At 38.3% G+C, this 15,575-nt stretch overlaps 2 protein-coding genes across 4 annotated transcripts in view; both read right to left on the reverse strand.

The window, feature by feature from the left end:
• The window catches only part of st3gal8 (ST3 beta-galactoside alpha-2,3-sialyltransferase 8), a 30,162-nt gene extending 20,104 nt beyond the window's left edge, over positions 1-10,058 (reverse strand). For both annotated transcript variants that reach the window (XM_020611118.1, XM_020611119.1), the window contains exon 1: positions 9,984-10,058. The gene's annotated coding sequence lies outside the window, so the exon portion shown is untranslated. The remainder of the gene's footprint in view (positions 1-9,983) is intronic.
• A 4,625-nt stretch (positions 10,059-14,683) lies between these two features.
• The window catches only part of LOC109966406 (protein SSUH2 homolog), a 9,071-nt gene continuing 8,179 nt past the window's right edge, over positions 14,684-15,575 (reverse strand). For both annotated transcript variants that reach the window (XM_020611224.1, XM_020611225.1), the window contains exons 12-13: positions 15,164-15,271; positions 14,684-14,943 (exon numbers count right to left, since the gene is read on the reverse strand). In XM_020611224.1, the coding sequence (XP_020466880.1) occupies positions 14,803-14,943; positions 15,164-15,271 (249 nt within the window). In that variant the 3' untranslated portion in view covers positions 14,684-14,802. The remainder of the gene's footprint in view (positions 14,944-15,163; positions 15,272-15,575) is intronic.

The raw sequence follows: 15,575 nt of genomic DNA on the forward strand, positions 1-15,575 counted from the left end.
TTACCTGAGATCTACTATGATGCAAGAACGTCTCAGTGGACTTGCCATTATAAGCATAAACCATGTGGTCTCAAATCAGTTGTCATATGATGATGTTGTAGATGACTTTGCTGCAAGAAAAACCAGGAGAGTAAAGCTGTAGCAGGTTATGTGAGATTGAGGAGGTGATGGTGTAGTTTTTAAGTTACGGCAGTACCAAAAACACCACTAGAGGTCTTTGTAAGATCATCTTTTTATTTTTATTTAAATCCTTGTATTTTTTTGTGCCTACTCGTTTCTTTAATATCTTATTTTGCACAGTGCCGTATTTATATTGTATTTTTAAGTTAATGTCACTTGTTTACACTTTTTATTTTGGGAGTATTAATAGGTACTTTATGTAAGCTATTTATATTGTATTTCATATGTTCAGTTCATTTTTTTGTATTTGTTTCTTTAATTCTTTCTAAGTATTTTGAATGTGCAATTGCTTTATTTAAATAAAAGAATGTCCAAGACAAAGCTATTACGTTTCTTATGAGTATATACACTAGCAGTGGAATTTACTGCGATGCAACGGGGCACCACCTGAAATCTTGCCTAGGGCGCCAGATTGGTTGGCATCAAGCACTGGTATTATCTGTCTGAGAAGAGGCTAAACACCACTGTAACAATAAGTATCAGTGCAACTGATTTATGAGACAGCACCAGAGGAGACAAGTCAGGACAGATACTGATTAACATACTCACACATATTTGTCAAGAGTTATTTGTATACTCTCCAGGCAAGAAAGGACAATAGGAAAACTCTGGGAAAGTTTCCCAAAGGAAATCTGTATTAGCATGTTAGTGCAGAGTTGACTTCAAACTTATCTGGTTACAAAAGGGCAGCATAAAACAAAATGGATATATCAATCAATAATGTCAGGTTTGCCCGGCTGCACCTTCCTCTCTTCTCTTTCTCGCACTAGTCAGCTCCCTTGCACTGATTATTTGATTAGACACACCTGTCTCCCGATTCTCTAACACTCATCAGCTGCGCCTCCTTAGTTTCCCTCATTTATACACTGCTCACCTATCACTCCCCTGCTAGTTCTTTCTCCGTCGTCAGACCTCCCCATGCATGTTGCTATTTTCTTGTTTATTCGTTATGTCAAGTATGTTTTGTGTTCCCTGCTTCCTTCTGCGTTTTGCCTACTTCCTGTTCTTGCCCCGCCGTACCTGGCTTTCCTCCACATTGGACCTCTTCTCTGGATCCTGGTACCCTCAGCTCCACCGTCACAGGTCGATGCACAGTCTCCTTTTATCTGACTCTCTCCTATTATCTCCTCAGCTATCTATATCTCCTACCCGACCAGTCCAGGAGTGATTCTGATACCCGCAGCCCGGCCCATCATCACTCCATTAACCATAACTCCTGCCACTGCTGGTCGACACCCGGTTTCTTCACCACTTCACCTTTGTAAATATTTACGCACTTATTTGACACTGTAAATAAATCTCACTGCTTGCACCGAAGCCATCTGTTGTTTTTCTCCGCTCGCTCACCTGTGTGTCGAGCGTTCATAACAAATAACTTCAGTAAAAAGTCACTCTGGGAGTCGAGAACACAGCTACAATATTTGAGCTGATCTGTCAGAATTGGACCAGGATCACCTTGCCGCAGTCAAGCAGCTCCTAACAGACCCCTCTCAGTGTACAACCTCTATAAGCCAGTCCCATTCAGTATGGTAACCACGCTGTCTTTTGGGTGTGTGTAGCTGCAATAGCTCCCTGCTGAGTAGAGTCAAATAAACACCAGAACCTGATCACCATTTAGCGGAAGGGGTCTCCTACCTTTCTCCCTGGAGGAGACCCAGACCTGGGTGAGGTGTTTGAAGAAGGCAGCAGAAGAACTGGAAAATTGATTTTCTGAGATACAAGAGTAATAGAAACTGAACTACTACAATCAGAAACTATTTCAAAGCAGGCGTACTGCCTGAAACAGTCTTCAGATGTCCAAAACCCACAAACGTCTGACCAAGGCCGCGCTCCAGCTCCAAACTGCTCCTCTCTCCTCCTTTTGAATCCTCCATCTCTATCTCCCTGTGACGACTAACCCACGTAGCTACTTCCTTCTTCTTCAAATGATGGACCATTAATCATTGGCTCCTCTTCCTGCAATTATGCTTTGCATGATTTGAAAGAAACACCTTTCCTTTAATGGGTGTGTAATGGCACGCTAACTGTTCACTCTTAGCTTGTTGACATGAAATTTTGGTGTTCCTTTGCAGGCATAGTTACTTTTGTAATTCAACAGAGAAACATTTCCTCCTAGAGGAAAAGAAGCCAGACAGAAAGGAGGATGGAAGATGGAAATTTGCACCATGGTCTGCACCATGTGCCCTTCCTATTGAACCAAGACCCCTAATAGGGCAACACTTGAATGTCCAAGTGAACTGTTGTCCCTTCCTGTAGCCTCTCCTGTATGCATGCAGCGGCCCTTTGCTCCAAACATAATTTCGTTGTACGTGTCACAATAACAAATCAGTAAAAGCTTCTTCTTCTGCTGCTTAAACCACATCCTTATAACAAGCTTTCACCTCTGAGCAACATTGCCACATCAACACCACTACCACAGCATTTGTCGGTTAGTGTTATCATCCGTTTTTATGGCTCCAGGAAGACACAGGACAGGAAAACTGCAATGAAGGGCAGTGGATCTCACTTTCTCAGAAACCACAACAGGCTTTACTCATACATGACAGGACAATCTTATTCTTAAAAGCTGCATCTAAAGTTTTGTGTTGGGTTCTCATGCATTTAGCTTGGATGAAATTACAGGGAAGGAGTCAGCGCTGGACTGACAGTATTGTGGCTTAGAGGGTTTTTGCTCCACACTGCAAGGTGAAAAATGATTTTTTGTCGACCTAAGACGAGAATAATTTCTTAACCTAAACCCAGCCAATGTGTTTATCTCCTGATTTACTGAACTGATCTTATTTTCCTTGAGCACAGGAGATGAAATGTAAATGAGAAATGTATTAGAGATCACACTCAGAAGTGCATAATGTCAGTTGTCCTGCTGGAGCCTTTATGTTAATCTGATGGCATTCAGTTCAGACAAACATAACATCACAGAGAAACTCTGCCATACTAACATACATCTAGAAACGGTTATAAACTGTTCATTCTCAAAATAGCTTTCTTCACAAAACAAGACTATTGCTCATTTGAGCTCAGCCAACCACTCCCCACATCTTGAGTATGTACAGTCCCTCTGTATAGTTTCTTATTAAAGAACATGAAACTAAATGTTTAATAAGCTTTTCTTTTGTGTTATTAATGTATGCCTGTATAACATGTTTACAGTGTATACAACACTTCCCCCTCAAATACTTGGGTTCATAATTTTCACAATCCTTCAATAGATAGGCTACTTTTAGCAGGTTGCACTACCTTGGAATGATGTAAACACACAGAGATGGTGTTAGAAGACACTGAAGGGTTAATGACTATCAGCTGAGTCATGGTATCTGTATGTTATTTTAGGGTTTGCAGAGCGGGGTGACAGGGTTAGAGGTCACGTGGTTGCCTATTCTGAGAAAACCATCTGACAGCAATCCTTCCCGTCTTTCTCGGTGGTCTCTGACCTGTGTTGACACTGGGATAGAAACCAGCTGCTCTCCTGATGGAGGACAGCAACATGCTGGAAAATAATGGTAAGAAGGAAGACTGGTGTACTGAAGACTAAAAGTTACTGTAATGTTTATACTGTTCACACAGATTGACTGTACACAGAGCTGAGAGGCAGTAAAGAATGGTTAAAAATATCACCAAGTATATAAAATCAGCTTTCAAAATCATGAAAAAATAAGGAGTATTCTCTGGTCTGAAACGCTGGAGGTAGGTCAGGTGAAGAGACTGAAACTCAAAAAAAAAAAACCAAAAAACATGTCCCCCACAAAAAAGGCTTTATGTTAGTCAAATGTTTGCCCAAAGTGTAGAAAAGTGATTTTTATGTGTGACATCATCCCAATTTAATGTCTATGGGCAGAGCAGGAGATGGCTTTGCAGTGATAGGATGCTGAGAAACTGGCAGTGAGCTTCAGAATCAGAATCAGCTTTACTGGCCAGGTGTGTCGGACACACAAGGAATTTGACTCTGGCTTTTTGCAGCATTATAGTTTTTTAAAACTCAAATTAATATTACAAAATATAATCAACAAATAAATTATTATTGTAGAAGCTTTGCCTAACACCAGCTTCATGTTGTACAGCTGGTTGTTGCATGAGGTTTCATGCAGTGCAAAAAAGCTTCTGGTGTATTTTTATATATTTATTTTTGTCTCCAGAACCTGGCACAAAGCTATGGCAAAAAATCAAACAGACTACATGATTAACACGTCTATAGTGCATGTTAAAAATCAGGTGCAGAGGGAAAATACTTAAAAACCTTTAGTAGAACAGTCATCGCAGAACTTTTACTTGTAATAAAGTACTTGGCTGTATTGATGCTTTTGCTCAAGTAAATGATCTGAATATCAAAACAATATTCATCAGATAAATAAAACATTCACCAACATGATGAAACTCTACAGCACACACTGTATCTGTACTGTTGGATGAGCTTTTTTTGACCACTATTCAAAAGGATGAACTGTTCATTCCAAAGGTGACAAAGATGGCGAACGAGCTGACTGACTGAAGGTAGAAAAGGTCCCTGTATTTAAATTTTTAGTGATAGCATCTTGACTACTGCAGTTATAAGACAAGTTGATCTGTTTAATAATCAATATTTTCTGATATCTTCATGGTTTGTTGTGAATCATCACCTCAGTTGTCTATAATAAGCTCTGTAAATGCTTCACATGTGGTTGTAAACAGATGTGACAGAAGCAGTTGAGTCACAGTGTTTATTTTCAGTTTTAACAGTAACATATGATTAGTCATCTACTGTAACTACAGTACAGAGTATCACTGAGTAATAACAGAGTAACAACATTAGGCACATCAGGTTAGTACCAGCGATGTTTGTTAGCTACAGTACCGTTGAAAGCATTTACATTGCAGATAACGATGCATTCCACTTGATAAAGGCTCATAATGGTCCAGCAGTTGGAGGCGATAACGCCATAGTCACAATAATGTTGTGTTTTATGAGAACACTCTTACATTTGAAAATTAACAGTAAACTCCTGAAAAGTGTTAATAATAATAATAATCAATTAAATTAAAAAAAAACAGAAAAGAAAAAACTAAACAGAAAGATGGATTAACCAATATACTTAAGTTCCGCTGCTGCCACTAAACTTTGTGGCCGCTCATGGTACTGCAACAAAAATGTCATGTGACCCAAAAAGCATGTTCCCCACAAAACAGGCTTTATGCTAGTCAAATGTTTGCCCAAAGTCTAGAAAAGTGATTTTTATGTGTGACATCATCCCAATTTAATGTCTATGGGCAGAGCAGGAGATGGCTTTGCAGTGATAGGATGCTGAGAAACTGGCAGTGAGCTTCAGAATCAGAATCAGTTTATTGGCCAGGTGTATCGGACACATGAGGAATTTGTCTCGGGTACATAGGCTCTCAATGTGCATGGACATATTCCCATGCAAGGGGCAAGTAAACAGTAAACCAACATAATGTGTAATATAACAAAATAAGCAGTATTAACAGCAACAAACAGTGCAAACAATGCAAAATAAGCAGTATAAACATGCAGTAAACAATGCAGACAGACAAAGTTTGCAGAGATGCAAAAATTTGAGCTTTGCCCACAGTCTGCAAGCTTGTTTGGCAACAGCTAATAACCTAGCTTAACTGTGGTGATCTGTCTAGTGCAGCAGCTGCAAGATACACAGTGTGGCCGTGCACTCCTCTCCCTCCACCAACTATGGTCAGTTTAGACCTATGACACCACAATCACCATTCATGTGCTACTACTTTTGAGAGAACAGCATTGTTATTTCTACTTGAGGAAAAAAAAAAAAACTGTGGCCATAAATTTTCCATCTGTGCTCATATAGAGTGCCTCTAAAAAAAAGGAAGCATAGCTTTGTAGTCCTTATAACGTTACAGTGTGGGGCAGGGATACACCAATCCAATATTTACATCAGCCCTGATATTGCCTAAATAGTTAGATTGGGTATTGGACAACGAGGCTGATCTGTGAGTCAGTAGTAAATAGTAGACTCACAACAACAACAACAACCACATGGAGAGAGCCAAAGACTCAGCTATATGGGAGGTATTTTATGCTTGCTACGTGACATGTTTGACGTCTACTTGCAATATCTGCAGAGGAAATGATGTAAGGGGTGGTGTTATGCACCGCAAAGTACAGTGCAACACAAACTTTATCAAACACCTCCACAAGCATCGTGCCAAAAAGCACACTAAGTTCCTGCAGCTGAACAAAACAGAGGTGTGGAGGTGTTGCGTTAAGGATGGCTCCAGTGTGTCGAGCCATGCTTTCTGCACTGCATAAAATATCCTGAACTTAATGATGAATAACTTTTAAAACAGTCTAACTCCACTATTCAGCACTACATAGCACTCAGTCTTTTTGTGGTCTTTTGTGGTTTCAGCAACTATGGCTCTTTGGTTTTATTATTCTGAAAAAATTATAGACTATTTGGAGTTATGAGGGGTGCCAAGCTAATCTAGAGGTACCCAAGATTAAACATTAAATGGCTGGAAATGAGCATGTGTTGGGACTTTAAGATTTTCCACAATGTCTAATGAATCCAATAAAAAGCTATACTATACTATACTATCAGCTATACTCCCCCCTCCATCACCCTCTGCTGCCTACAGCCCTTCTGTTGTTATTCCAGCTTCTCTACCCTGTGTTGTCAAAGTACGGTCTATAAAGTAGCCCCGCCTGCCACCTAGCTAAGTTTATAAAAAGAGTTTTTCGAACCGGGAGTAGTCATTTCCAACAGCCAGCCATGGAAGAGCTCTCAGCAGCTACAAGTCTGAAAAAGCGGTAGCCAGAGGGAAGAGGTGGCATCTTTTGCACAGAGAGAATGGAACAAAAAAAAGAGCACAAACTAGGGTTAAAATCAGTTTATATGTTTTAGAAGGAGAATGTTAAAACAGCCAAAGGATGACGTGGCATTATTCCCTCTGGATGTGTTAGCATCTAACGCTAATGTGTTTGGTTTGGTGACATTAGCTACCTAGCCTGGCCATGATTTTTTTTTTTTTTTTTTACCTTTGTATTGAACTGATAGGATTTTATTTCGGGAGCAATCGAGCTTTGTGTAACAGTTAGTGCTTTGTGTCACATTAGCACTAAGGAGAGTGTTCTACTGGGCTAACAAATTTAGTTGACAGCTAATGCTAGTTTCAGAGGAACTGTTATGACAGTTTTACTTCCAGTTTCTTTAGGGATTAACATTTTACATTCACAAAAAAATGATGATCTGACAAAATGTGATGCATGACCCAGGCAGTATACCAAACAGTTCAAAAGGGCACCAACTAAACCAACCACAACAGTAAACTGCTGCTTACAGGGATGGACATTTTTCTCTATTTTGATTAAACAGTTCATTGAGTTAAATTAATAGAGAAAATAATTAACAGATTATCTGATAATATACAGTCTATGATCTGAACAATAAGAACAAACACACCACTGTCCTGATAGTGTCTGACAACATTCATGCATTATAAATTAAATTTGTGCTGTACACTTCTATCCACACTGAGCTTATGGGCACATTACAGAAATGTTTTACTTATTTCCCTGCAGACATCTGGCCTTACGCATAAAACACATTGCTTGAATTTTACCCTTGTTAGACCAAATCACAAGAGTCAAAGAACATGATCATATTTTCCAGCAAAGAGAAATTATCTTACTGGGAGTCATTCTTTTCCTGCTGTAGTTTAGTGTAGAATTCAAAATTAACATAAAAACAGTCACAAGACTGGAAGTGATAAATGCAAAACAGCAAAGTCAAAGTGTGAAAGAGTTTTGATGAACTGTTAAGAGCATGGAGACAGATCCTCATGCAATAGTCAGCCATGTCTGTCAGAAAAGAAGAAGTGATTACCAAAACACCAAAACATCAGCTTCTCCTCATAAGGCGTGGTGTTCAAAATGACCAACTGCAATGTCTAACTCAAACTTGAACAGTGTGTTTAAGAACTGCTGAAGACAAAGACAACCTTAATAGGAGACAACACGTGTATAAAAGTCAAAATGTGTAGATTGTCATTTAAATATTATAGGAAAGAAAGGACTCACTGACTAGTGAATAGTGAAGTCAGACAGAGCAGCTCAGTACAACACACTACCTTGTAGAAGACATTATAATTACCCTCAGTGAGATAAATACAGGCTACTAGCAGAGGAATATTACAGCAGGAACATGAGATCATAATGACACAGCACAATAAAGTCCACATAAACTAAACTACAACAGACACATTCAGGGTTAGAATATTATATTCCATTGTAGGCATTTCTACAATAATGTGTGGAAAATTAAAGCTGAATCATCAATGACAACTGGGACACCACAATGAAGTAAACACACACACACACACACACACACACAAACTATACAACTAGAAGACCAAGGTTGAAGTACATTAAGGTCACCATAGACCCTGACACGTATACACTCACCGGTCTTTCAATAAATCGTGATGTTTACAGTGTTCAGTGAAGAGGTGCAACGAGTCACTCCATTTCCTCAGTAAGTCAATTAATAAATCTATACCATGCCAAATAATTGTGAAAAAGCCATTTAACTTGCCACATGCCAAGGAGCCATCTTTAAATGCCTCGTTCTGTCTGACCATCAGTCCAAAACTTAAAAGATATTTAGGTTATTGTCAGAAAAGCACAACAGTTTCACATTTAAGAACCAGAAATAATTGATTTTAAGCAAATGTGCCAAACAAGTAAAACAAATATTTGATTATAAAAAGTTGAATTATCTGTTGATCGGCTAATGAATCGACTCTTGACTAACGAGTTTAGACAGGTGTTGAATCAATGTCACATTTGTTTTGGAGGTGGTGTTGTATTGATGTATATTGCTTCATATAAATGGAGTGAATTCTAATTAAGAAGAGTCTGTCAGTGTAAATTTACCACAACTTTAACAAAACGTAAAGTTGTGGTAAATAGTAGGTTTACTTTTTATGTTATGAAACTGCTTTGAGTGCACAAAAAGAGCCAAGAAACTGAAAACCAGAACTAATGTTGTGTATCACAGTGTGTAATGTTTTATTTTTTAAAAATAAATTTTGATTTTATAAAATTAGTATAGGGAAAAAGTATCAATTAGGAAGTGGTATCTAAGTTTGGAGTGACACCCAGACCTAACTGTACTGTAATTAGACTTTGTTAGATGTACTTATTAATAAAGTACTGAATGTTTACAGTATATGCATACTGTAGTACTACACAGTACTTGTATAAACCAGGCCCCTTATCGTCCACAGACACAAGGCAGCTTCGGGTAACGGAAACGTAGCAGACGCTGAACTCAAGCGGAAAGTTAACGGGTCTTGTAGAAATGGGTTCCTGGAGGAAAAGCAGGCCAAACTACACCACAAACACACTGTATACGTATTAAAGCAGCACTGTACATTATGTCAAAGTCGTTGAGAGAAGAAGCCAAACTACAGAAACACTAAACGAGTAAAAATACCACAGGAAGATGTTACATAAAGTAAATTATGAACACAGATTTCCCCCTCCTCCTCCTCCTCTTTTCTCTTTTCTCTCTTATTCTTATTAGTCTCACACTCCTTCACGTTTCCACACAGACACACAAAACTTCAACAGACAACAACAGTAATAACAAGCCGCAGAAAAATCCACATGAACACTGGTGGGATTTTTCTAAACTTTCCAGCCCTAGTTTTCACCGCGTTTCAACCACTTATACATAAACGCACATGGGGTTGTATCAGTATCCAAACGCGCAGTAACACAACAAAACTCCTGTAATCCGGCACAAAGCCCCGTTAAACACAAACTGGGTGGGGGGACTTACTTGAAGTAGCAGCTGCAGCACCGGCCCAGATGGTTTTTCTGCTCCTTTTTCGTGAAGCTATAGAGCTGAAGGCGTGATGATGTAGACCTTGGAGGCCCCGCCCACCGAAGGAGGAGGGGGGGGGGGCGTATGACGTCTTCCTAAATAAATAAATAAACAAAAAAAACCCCAAACAAATAAATAGATAAATAAACAAACAAACTCTAAACACAGCAAAGTCAACATCCCATTAGAATTGTATTTGGTCTACTTTTTGGATTTAATGGTGTAAAAATTGTTTTGGATGGGTTGTGATCATTTGAGCTGCTGGAGTGTAAGTAAACTCTCCACATCTGTAAAGATCAGAACTCAGCTGATAACATCTGATATACTGGAGGCTACCTGTACACTGTCAGCAAATCAAAATAAAGGCAAAAAGTTTCTCAAAGTAGCTCAACTTTTTCTTTTTAAATCATATACAAAGGATTTTGTAACTGAGTGAAATACAGTATATGAAAATTCATTCCGGTAAATCAGTGTCTTTTTTTGAACCTTTATTTTACCAGGTAAAAGCCTAACTGAGATTAAAAACCTCTTTTTCAAGGGGGGCTCTGGGATGGGAATCAGTTGTTGATGTGTCTCCACCTTTCCTTCTCACATGTTGGACTGGATGTAAATTAGTTCTTCATTTTCCACGTTAAAAGACTCATAAATCAGATGAGAGATGCATCTTTATCTGACAGTATATGAGACTATATGATTCACACAGGAAACAAGCTTATTTTTAGCAGAGACCACAGACAAAATGGAAAATGTAGTGTAGGCTAATTTATCTTCTTATCATTAGCTGCTCTGCTGCAGTGCATCACGAGATGGGCTCCAGACGGAAATGTTGATCTGATCAGCACAAAGCAGAGACATGATTGGTGGATTTCCATGGCATTAATCTATTTGTACTTCAGTACATTTCAGAAAAAAATATAGTACTTTTTGCAGCATTATAGTTTTTTAAAACTCAAATTAATATTACAAAATATAATCAACAAATAAATTATTATTGTAGAAGCTTTGCCTAACACCAGCTTCATGTTGTACAGCTGGTTGTTGCATGAGGTTTCATGCAGTGCAAAAAAGCTTCTGGTGTATTTTTATATATTTATTTTTGTCTCCAGAACCTGGCACAAAGCTATGGCAAAAAATCAAACAGACTACATGATTAACACGTCTATAGTGCATGTTAAAAATCAGGTGCAGAGGGAAAATACTTAAAAACCTTTAGTAGAACAGTCATCGCAGAACTTTTACTTGTAATAAAGTACTTGGCTGTATTGATGCTTTTGCTCAAGTAAATGATCTGAATATCAAAACAATATTCATCAGATAAATAAAACATTCACCAACATGATGAAACTCTACAGCACACACTGTATCTGTACTGTTGGATGAGCTTTTTTTGACCACTATTCAAAAGGATGAACTGTTCATTCCAAAGGTGACAAAGATGGCGAACGAGCTGACTGACTGAAGGTAGAAAAGGTCCCTGTATTTAAATTTTTAGTGATAGCATCTTGACTACTGCAGTTATAAGACAAGTTGATCTGTTTAATAATCAATATTTTCTGATATCTTCATGGTTTGTTGTGAATCATCACCTCAGTTGTCTATAATAAGCTCTGTAAATGCTTCACATGTGGTTGTAAACAGATGTGACAGAAGCAGTTGAGTCACAGTGTTTATTTTCAGTTTTAACAGTAACATATGATTAGTCATCTACTGTAACTACAGTACAGAGTATCACTGAGTAATAACAGAGTAACAACATTAGGCACATCAGGTTAGTACCAGCGATGTTTGTTAGCTACAGTACCGTTGAAAGCATTTACATTGCAGATAACGATGCATTCCACTTGATAAAGGCTCATAATGGTCCAGCAGTTGGAGGCGATAACGCCATAGTCACAATAATGTTGTGTTTTATGAGAACACTCTTACATTTGAAAATTAACAGTAAACTCCTGAAAAGTGTTAATAATAATAATAATCAATTAAATTAAAAAAAAAAAAGAAAAGAAAAAACTAAACAGAAAGATGGATTAACCAATATACTTAAGTTCCGCTGCTGCCACTAAACTTTGTGGCCGCTCATGGTACTGCAACAAAAATGTCATGTGACCCAAAAAGCATGTTCCCCACAAAACAGGCTTTATGCTAGTCAAATGTTTGCCCAAAGTCTAGAAAAGTGATTTTTATGTGTGACATCATCCCAATTTAATGTCTATGGGCAGAGCAGGATATGGCTTTGCAGTGATAGGATGCTGAGAAACTGGCAGTGAGCTACAGAATCAGAATCAGCTTTACTGGCCAGGTGTGTCGGACACACAAGGAATTTGACTCTGGTACATCGGCTCTCAATGTGCATGTACATATCCCTATGCAAGGGGCAAGTAAACAGTAAACCAGCATAAGGCTGTGTAATATATACTGAGGAATTATCAAAATGTTTTTGTTTTCAGGGAATTTAAATCTTTGTTGCATATCAGCAAAACAATGAGACTTTCCTGTTCTCATCACTCACCATTTTCTGAGGGCCTCTGTTGTTATGGTGCTGATGACTCAAGATCATTATCTGAATAAAATGTAGGTGTGGAAGGAGGATCTCTGTGTCATTATGCCATTAAACACAAACAGAGTCCACTGATCAAACACCACAACTCTGAAACAAGCAACACAACAATCAATACAACTGACAATAAAAAACATGTGAATTTGTCCTTTTACTATTAGGAATACCATACTCGCTGACTGGACTGTAGAACAGATGTCTGATTGTCAGTGACTCCACATTCATTTCTGTAACTTTGAACAGATTAAAAAGGCTGTAATCTACTTTTACATTCTATACTGAGTTCTAACCGGTATCAGGTGGAAACATGCACCTCAAGAACTTTACGATATCTGACAAAAGAAAGCTTTTCAGGACTCCTGATGAGACAAAAACCTTTTCTTAAATGGCCTCATCTTATTGACAATGAAACTGTATAAATTCTATGACTTTCTACAGACCATATCAGCCATTATTCCTCCTTCTTTTCTTCTACCCAGAATGCCTTTCATCATCGCAGCTTTGCAGACTTTCTGCTGACTGGCTGAGAGTTAATGCACATCCAAAAGCTTTAATGGACTTCATGCAGTATGGGAAACAAAGTTTAGACATACTTGATTTTAACATTTATCATAAAGTTGTTATAACAACACCATTGTGTAATTTATTAAACATTCAGGAATACTTTGGGGAGTTTTGTCAGCTATCATTATACAGCTGAATGAGACACACATTAAGTACATTATTTAACACCTCTTGTTTATTCCAGTACACATAGACAGATATATAGTATTTCCATACTTTGAATTAAGGATATAATGGTAACACTTCAGCCTCAAGGTGAAAGGTGAAATGTTCACTAAACTGTAAATATTAAAAAAACAAAGACTTAATTTTGGGTTAAACCAGCATTGAAGCAGCAACATTTTGCTGCAACTCATCTCAATTAAATCGTCACAATGTCTGGACTCACTCGCAGGAGCAGTGAGCTAAATAACCAGCTAAGCCAAAATCACCAATAGGCAGCAACCAGTTAATCACCTGATCCAAATAATTAACCAAAGAATGGAAAGAAAATTCCTAATAGCAAGAATCAGTTGGTGCGGCAATAATCCCTCCATATGCAAAATAAATCCTTATCAAGGATCAGTCAGTCATCAATGAGAAATTAGCAATCAGTTATCACCAAGATATATATGCTGATGCATTCAATCATGAGTAGATTAAAATGTCAAAGTTAAAACTAACCTTTAAAATGATAAATTTGTGATATAAAAATTATGAAAATGCTTATTATAATAATGCTTAGAAAGCTTGCTTTTCTATCAAAAAAGCAATTAATCAAAATGTTACTCAATTATTAAAATATGACAGTTGTCTATGGTCAAAATCACCAATTAGGTTGTTCAATCATCATCAAGCTAAGAAGTAATCAAACTGAGTATGTTCATTAGTAGATTAAAAGTATGAGCAATAATCAACTAAATTAAAAGTGAGTGATTACCAATCTAAATATGAAACTATGGTTTAAGAGTATAATGTGTCCCAGACAAATCTTGGACAGAGTTTGCAAACACAAATTTTGTTTTATAAACCCCCTGTCTATTAAAATGTTTCATTTTTATACTTTGCTACCAAATGTAAGCATTTCTTTTTAGCAATGATAGCTCCAATAAAAAGTATATTTCAGATACTGTTTTAAATTCATACATATAGTACTTTGGTTACTGTGTGTGTGTTAATATGCATGTATGCATATGTACCTGTAAAATATGAAAACGACTTTGAACTGAGCTGCAAACAGCAGCTGTAAACTGATGATTATGTCTGAAACATCATCACAATAATTGATTAGACCATTTCTGTGGAAAAATCTTCAATGTGTGTGCCTCTCCTCTCCCCCAGTTATCCTGGTGAGAGAGGCTAATATTAAAAGTGAAACAGTGAGGATTATAACAACGGTTTGGGAGAGTGAAGTTGTGTATGTGTACATGTCTGTCTGTGGTTGTATGGACACATTTTAGTTCCAACCCAACCCAGTGTTTTGAGGTTAGAATTACGTTTCGGTTAGTGTTACACATTTAATATTCACGGGGCTGGCCAATGCATTATGACATTGTGAGGTTAGAATTACGTTTAGGTTAGTGTTACACATTTAGTATTCACGGGGCTGGCCAATGCATTATGTCAGTGGGTGTTCTCACAGCTACAGTATAGAAGGACCACACGTGCGTGTGTCTACAGGATGACACAGCAGCAGGTTGCCGGGTAGTTCTCAGCGCTGACATGGTTATTGTTGCCATAGACCACATAGACATGAGACGCACCTTTCCAGCTGTAGTTCACCTTAGTGATGGGGATCAGCTCGACTGTCTGCCTCTGAGGAGAAAGAGAGGGTGTGTAATGTTAAAGGAATAGAAATACTCTACCTGGACCTCTCTTTGTACTGGATGAACAAAGATGAACCTGCTCATCTGGCTCTGGAGAAGACAGACAATATATCCCCTCTTCCTGAATGCATTAACTCATAATGATGTCTTGTCAGCTTTGATTTTCTCTGATTTCTGTCATAGAGAGGTGGCCTGCTGGTCTGCTATACCTGCTGCAGGATCCTGGAGGTCTGGCCATGGTTGCTTTGGTGCTCTTTAATCAGACGCTCAGATGCCTCAGCAATGGTTGGGTTTGGGAACTCAAACAGTGGAGAGGCCTGAGAGGAAAGAGACATTAACACACAACATCAGCAACACCCTCCATAGCACTACTACTCTAGTGTTTTGTTTATGATGTATACAGTATGTACGTTGTCTTTATTTTGTACAATTTACAATAAAGAGGGTTTTTAAAGGTGGAGAGTTCCTGCCTCAAGTGGAGGAGTTCAAGTATCTTGGGGTCTTGTTCACGAGTGAGGGAAGGATGGAACGGGAGATTGACAGGTGGATCGGTGCAGCTTCTGCAGTAATGCGGTCGATGTACCGGTCCGTCGTGGTGAAGAAGGAGCTGAGCTGTAAGGC

Source organism: Monopterus albus, unplaced genomic scaffold (assembly GCF_001952655.1).
Source record: "Monopterus albus unplaced genomic scaffold, M_albus_1.0 scaffold110.1, whole genome shotgun sequence".
Taxonomy (NCBI): Eukaryota; Metazoa; Chordata; class Actinopteri; order Synbranchiformes; family Synbranchidae; genus Monopterus; species Monopterus albus.